At 39.0% G+C, this 7224-nt stretch overlaps 1 protein-coding gene across 1 annotated transcript in view; it reads right to left on the bottom strand.

The window, feature by feature from the left end:
* Positions 1-1676: 1676 nt before the first annotated feature.
* LOC113465148 (uncharacterized) overlaps positions 1677-7224 on the bottom strand; it is an 8257-nt gene continuing 2709 nt past the window's right edge. Inside the window, exons 3-4 of the mRNA XM_026819051.1 lie at positions 6597-6847; positions 1677-2087 (exon numbers count right to left, since the gene is read on the bottom strand). Of these exons, the coding sequence (XP_026674852.1) occupies positions 2075-2087; positions 6597-6847 (264 nt within the window). The 3' untranslated portion in view covers positions 1677-2074. The remainder of the gene's footprint in view (positions 2088-6596; positions 6848-7224) is intronic.

Raw genomic sequence — 7224 nt, 5'->3', positions numbered from 1 at the left:
TTAAAGATATGAATTCTCACAATTATAGTTGTCAATTTGTTCCGTGAGACTACGTTCATAGTAAATGATCGACAAGTATTCTAAAAGGATATCGATTGTTAATTAGACTGTGAGATGTTGAAGTCAAGAAGTTACTCATTTTTACGAAGTGGGAAGTACAGCAGGAAGTCTTGTTGCGGCTAAGCAGAGATAAGTAGGGTCTGTGTTGCGAACGGTAGGCCGGAAGGACAATATTTTTCGAGATACTTCTCCGCGTTCGTCTAGGTAAATATTTGTATTGCATCTGTAAAGGTATTATATGTATGTAGCCTCTCGAATTCGACATTTCACAACTTAATTATCAATCGATATCGTTATAGAATACTTGTCAATCATTTACTATCTATGTATTCAGGTCGTAGATACGACCGCGTTTTATGAAATTATTCGGGATTGACCGAATCCCGCACTCGCGAACGCACTATGACACCGTTCACGATCCGAACTGCACCGATTCCTCGAGACGACTGATTCAAAATTATATGTTGATCGGCTGAGAACACCCGCACAAGAGGGGAAAATGTTTAAACAAAATACTCGCCATGAAAGGCAAAGAAAAACCGTTGAGTTATTTACAAGCCGCACGTGTTTACGTTAAGACCGATACGAGAAGACATTAACAGACCAAGACCCTGCCCCTATTCCCGGTGGTCTGCGGCCCGAACCACTTGAAACGAAAAAATCCTTCGGTCGCGGTTAAATTGTTACTTCCGCGATCGAACAAGCTCGTTTCCTCGTGCCGAACCTCGTATCTTAGAGCGAGGCCTAGGATAATCCGGAGTGTCGTAAATACTCTGTTGGTCGTTTCGCTCGTACACTACGGTATGCACGCCCAGAGCCCTGTGACGAACACGTCGTGCCACTTATGGTGATTGGCAATTCTCTTATATGAAAATCTCGGTGGGCCTACAACTGCGACCAGGGTCCCGGGTCGATACCGGTATGCCGTGACTCAGGAGGATGCACCGGACAGCACCAACGAACACCGGTTACAACAAATTGCTGCAGAGCGAGTATGATGGTCACGACGCCGTGACAAATACGACTTTTACCACCGCAATGGCAAAGGGCTTCCGACTTTAAATGGTCCCGGTAAAAGCCGCACTGCTTTGACCAGCGAAACTCACGTTCGAGCGATGACCGAAGGATCACCTTCGAAATCACTCCGATACGGTCAAGGTGCGGGAGAATTCCTGTCAATGCAGTAGATCTGTACCAATCTACTGCAGCTCCGATAATAATAATAGAGTATTTCAGCAAACAACTGATTTTAATCCGGAATGCAGACGGATTTCTCAACGTCTACCCGGCTTTAATCGGCTTAGCGAATTCTGAGAACCTTCTCGGAAATTCGGCTGGAATACGTGTACATCGGTAGATGCACCGGTAAGGAATAAATATAATTCGCGGTACGCGTATGATTGCCGATACACGGCTCTCTATCTTTACCTATACGCGACTTTCTCACACTTGTGCTCCGGGCGTATATACGCCCGTATGAGTCACCGCTCGGGAAATATAAGAAGTGGATCAACAATTTCTTAATCCCCGAACTACAATAATAGATCGAACGGACCTTTCTATTTAAAATTCTCGTGGACACGTGTAGGACGGTTCTTCTAATGAAAGGCTTCTCCTTCTTATCACAGGTTTAACACTAGTTTATTTATTATGAACAGGACACTATTTATGTAAGATAATATAAGATAATACGTTATAATATGAAAGTAGTAACAAAATAAACTCTTGGTTTTTCAAAAACAAAATATAAACTCTGACTGTTAGTTATATAAAACTGACAAAAAGACCTCTGTTCCTTTTTGCACGTGTACTCGCTCGAAGCTCACAAAGGAATGAAAAAGAGTTCGTTTCGATCCTTGAAACAACGGACTGCTTCAAATTCCTCCTGTACTTCCGGTGGGAGAAGTACATGATGGGGGAGAGAGTTAAGTTGCGAGCGATATCGACAGAGGCCGCAATGCTGCTTGTCGCTCACACTCCCTCCCAGTGCGGCTACTGCGTCCCCTGTTGACTTCTATTCTGTTTCTCTGAAACGATAGAAATGTCTCCCTGTAAAATTTTAATAATTTCTCTAAAACAAAATCTTATCTCTTAGGTGTATGTGTGTAGTGGTTGGTAAGGGTTTTGTCATAATATCTGCAAGATTTTCCTTGGTGCTGATCCACTGAACTAAAACCTTATTTTCCATCACACATCTTTTAACGAAATCCCCGTGTGCATCAGCTATATGACTCTTATTCCCTTTGATTTCTCTTTGCTCCAATTTCCTAATTATCTCTTCTCTTGGATCATCAAAACTCTTTAACTTGTGTGAACCGTCCATTTGAGTCCAATCCTTCGCTGATCTGTTATCACACCACACTGTCACTGGATAATGTGTTTTCCCTGTAATATCTCTTAATGCCTTGTCTAAGGATATTATCTCTTGACATGCCTCACTCATAGCTAAGTATTCAGCTTGACACGTTGAAAGTGTTACATAACTCTGTTTATGACTTCTCCATGTGATTGTGTCGCCAAACAATTTAATCACATATCCTCCTGTCGAATACGAATCTTCACAGTCTCTGAAGCTCGCGTCTGTAAATACTTCTAACTATCCTTCAGTTCCTTTGTATATTAATCCCATATCCGTAGTTCCTTTTAGATATCTGAATATTCTTTTCACATCTTTCCAATCTTCTTTTGTGGGATTCACTTGTTTCCGTGCTAGGTAGTTCACAGCATATGCTATGTCTGGTCTAGTAACGCCCGCTAAATAAAGTAAACTACCTATCGCTTCTCTGTACGGTGTTTTGCTCATGTCGATAGATCCTTTCTGATGATCTTCCTTCATCCCGTAATTATTGTTCCTGTTCTTCACCTGCCTGGTCACCATAGGTGTGCTCTGTGCTTTACAGTCTTCCATATGAAACTTCTTTAACATCTTATCTATGTATTCTGATTGTTTTAACGACATTACACTGTTCTCTTTATCCCAATTAATTTTAATACCCAAGAACATTCTGGGCTCCCCCAGATCTTTCATTTTAAAAACTTTGTATAACTCACTCTTAATCACCTGTATCCTTTCTGAATCGTTTCCAGCTAAGATGATATCGTCCACGTACAATACCAGCATCACCATGCGCCCGTTCTTTCTCCATGTGAAAAGGCACGGTTCATTGATGTCTCTTTCTAAACCTAGTTCCTTTACCTCCTCTGTGAAATTCTGGTTCCACTTCTTCGAACTAATTTTTAGTCCACACAAAGCTCTCTTTAGTTTACATACCTTATCTCTTCCCTGATCAATGTTTAATCCCTCTGGAATCTCCATATAAATTTCTTCATCTAATATGCCGTTCAGAAATGCCGTCTTTACATCGAGTTGACATGCTTCCAATTTGAACTTGTTTATTACTGCCAATGCTACTTTTATTAAAGCCAAGCGCGAAACTGGTGCGTACGTTTCTCTGAGCTCATATTTATTTTTATCTTTGAATCCCCTGATCGCTAACCTGGCCTTGAATTTCTCCCTTCCATTCTCCTCGCATTTTCTCTTAAACACCCATCTGGAGTCAATTATATTTGGTTTCTTGTTATCCAATCCGGTTTTTGGTCTGTCCACTATCTCCCAGACTTCATTGTCCGTGATTGATTGTAGCTCTTCTTCAATCGCATCCTTCCATCCGTCCCGATCTCCTGATTCCATGGCTTCTTTGAAATTCTTCGGATCATCATTTACTCCAGCCAATAATGCGTAGATAGTTTCATCTTCCTGTATTCCTTCATTCTCTTTCGCAATTATATTCTTTGTTTGGTAAACAAAGTCTTAATCTCTTTTCGGGTTTTCTTTGGCAGTTCTCTTTGGCATTTTCCTAATTTCCTGCATCTTTGCATCTGCGTGCTTTCTTTTTCTCTTTGTTGTTTCATTTCTCTCGTCCTTTGGTTTGTCTTCCTTCTCTGGTTCGGTTGTGTTGTGTCTCTTGATACTCTCTTTTCTATAGCATCTTCAGATACAGTTTCCCCAAACTCTAAACGTGACATATCTGATCTAGCTGCTATATCTCTGTAAACAATTTTCTTGTTAAATTTTACATATCTGGAATTTAAGAATTTTCCAGTTGTAGGATGCCATAGCAGATAACGTATCTGTGTATCCTACTAAAATTGTTTTTATCGCTCTGTGTGTGAACTTGTTCTCTGGTTTCGGTATTTTTACATAACTAATACTACCGAATCTTTTTATTTCATCTATATGACTCTTTTTCTGAGAGTTCATGAGTGACAATGGCATTTTATATCCTATCGACTTGTGTGGTGTTCTATTATAAATATAGACCGCTGCCACCACAGCGAACGCCCACATAGTTGATAGCAACCCTGAGTCAAACATTAATGCTCTGACTTTTCTCTGAAGAGTTTTGTTAAATCTTTCTGCAGTACCGTTCAGTTGTGGAGTATGTGGTGGCGCGAAGTCGTCACTTATTCCCTCTTTTGTCATTATCTCTAAAAATTCTCCTTCTGTGAATTCGGTGCCTCCGTCTGCTCTGATGAAACACACTTTCTCGTTCTTGCCAACCAAATTTCTCATGTGTACCAAAAACCTTTCCAGGCATTGACCAGATTCATTTTTATGCACGATACTGTAAGCTCTGGCATATCTACTATAATCATCTATGAATACCGTAATGAATCTGTTATAGCCCTGTGAAAGGGCTAGATTCCTTGTCATTTGTCGCTTTTGCAATACGCGCTTGGTAACAGCCAGCGAGTGTCGAATTATGACGACTAATCATTTCGACACCTCAGGTCATTAGTCTGATATGCGTTCGAAATGCAGCGCATGTCGAAATGACGACTAAGCGTTTCGACATATTTAAGGTATTTCGAAATACATACGAAGACCAGGACATGTCGAAATCATTAAAGGAGAATAGACTGCTGACTTTTAGCTTAGGCTATAAAGCCTGGCCATCGGGGCCTGCACTTCAGTTTTGATTTTCGACTCTTAACCCGCGACTCTGTCCGAGTCCTCATCGGTTTCAAAGCATCGTTCAGCTGATTCCCTGAATCAAAAGATTCTTAAACGGCTTACCCGAAGGACGAACGCATTGCCTAGAAACTGCTGGGAACTCGAGAAGTTAAATATAGAAATAAAATACTTTGTAACGTGAAGTGACTAGTGTCAGCATATAGGCTACCGACACACGAACCGCCGATCAGGCCGAGCTAAGCAGCCTATGGTATGTAACTGAATATCAAATATTAAAGAATATCAATTGTTATAGAATTCCCGTGTCAATCCTTTTATATCCAATATTTATTCCCTTAAAATAGATAGTTAGGTCAAGGTGTGCCTAAGCACTTTAAATAAAAGCAAGGACCCATAACAGGACATAACAAATCTGCTCCGGCCCGGAAAAGAAGCCGGTGTAATTTTTCCCATAGTGTCTTTATGTATAGTGTGTAGTGGCCTATCTACTCTACTCCTATTATTTTTGAAAGGAATTGATTCCATCTTAGCGAATATGTAAGTTTCACAATCCTGTATTTCATGATTTAATTTTATGTTTTTGAGTTTTTCTTCATGCTTTTGCATATGTCGCATATATTCTAGTGATAAATGACCAAGTCTCATGTGCCATAACATTCCTGCTCTTGGAATGTTATTGTTTTTCTCTACATGTTTTTCTTGCATATTCCAATCTAAATTCTCTAACTCTGACTCAAATGCGATTTCGTCTAAATATATGATACACCTCTCTGGCTCATTACTCTCTATCTCTGTTGAATTACTCTGTGACTCTTTTGATTCATTGTTTTCTCTATCATTTTCCTCCTCATTCTCCCTCTCAATCTCAGACTCGCTCCAGGTGTTTATCTCTGATTCACGTATATTCGTCTGAGATTGTTCCAGGAAATCTTCTATTGATATGAGTTGAGCAGTTGCTATATATCTTTCAGACTCACTATTTGAATCATCGTTATTGCAAACTTCAAAATCAATGAGCCAGTTAGGTTTATCATAATGTCCGGTAATATAAGTTTCATTGTTCTCTAGGTTAAATATTCTCAGAACTTTATCGTCCAAATATATCCCGAAACCTTCGTCAACAAACTTTCTTAATGAGAGTAGATTGTCTGATGCATTGGACGCGTAAATTACGTTGGAAAGAAAAATGTCATTATTTTCTGTACTTAATGATAAATTTCCTCTACCATCTATTTTGATATTTGCCGACTTGTTCTTATTCGCGCTTTTAATCTCTTCACCTTTGCTTTTGATAAAGTTCTTTAATATTAAACCTTTATTTATAATGTGTTCTGTTGCTCCTGAATCTGCTATGAAAGTTATGTTCTCTGTATTATGTGATATATTGTAGGAATTACCTGTTTTGTTAACTTTTACTTTCTTCTCATTGTTATAAGGCTTAAATCTGTTTTTGCTCAATGTTTCTCTAGTTTTTGAATGCTCCTTACCTCTACCTCTGTTATTATTGTACCGTGTTTTCTGTGTATTGTTGTTAGTTTTAAAATGATTTTTGTTTTCGTACCTCTGAGGTGCTTTCGGACACTGATCCCCTTTATGCTGCCGATACTCATTGCAATAGTAGCAATACCAGGTTCCAAATTCTATTAATGGGCACTCTGTTTGCCAGTGACCAAATTTGTTGCACCTATAGCATTTTACATCCTTTTGCTCTCTATAGGTGCTTGGTCTTTCTCTGAAGTCTTTGTTTTCTCTCGTCTTCTCTCTTTGGGCAACGGATGCTTTGGTCTCTGAAATTTTACACTCTGCTTCTAACTGTAACAAACAATTTTTGATTTCGTCAAGCGTCATTTCTGACCCTGTTTGACTTCTTATCATATATGCTGCCTTGAATTCATTGCTAGAATCACATACTGCATGATAAAATACTGATTTTATTTCTTCCTCCGATAATGGATTAACATTGTTACACGCTTCATATTCTCTTAGAATGCTATCGAACCTATCGCAGAAGTCTGTTATTTTTTCTCTGTTATGTTTTCTAATGTTGTATAATTTTTGTCTAACGTGAGTGCTAGTCATATTTGATTCTGCTTTCCTAATTTCTTTTATTTTGTTCAATATTTCGATTGGTTCATGAAGATTTAGAATTTTCTTATGATATTTGTCATCTAAATGATTTATTATTATGT

The sequence above is a fragment of the Ceratina calcarata genome, unplaced genomic scaffold (assembly GCF_001652005.2).
Source record: "Ceratina calcarata isolate Rehan_Ccalc_2016 unplaced genomic scaffold, ASM165200v1 scaffold1468, whole genome shotgun sequence".
Classification (NCBI taxonomy): domain Eukaryota; kingdom Metazoa; phylum Arthropoda; class Insecta; order Hymenoptera; family Apidae; genus Ceratina; species Ceratina calcarata.
This window is presented reverse-complemented; position numbering and strand designations above follow the sequence as displayed.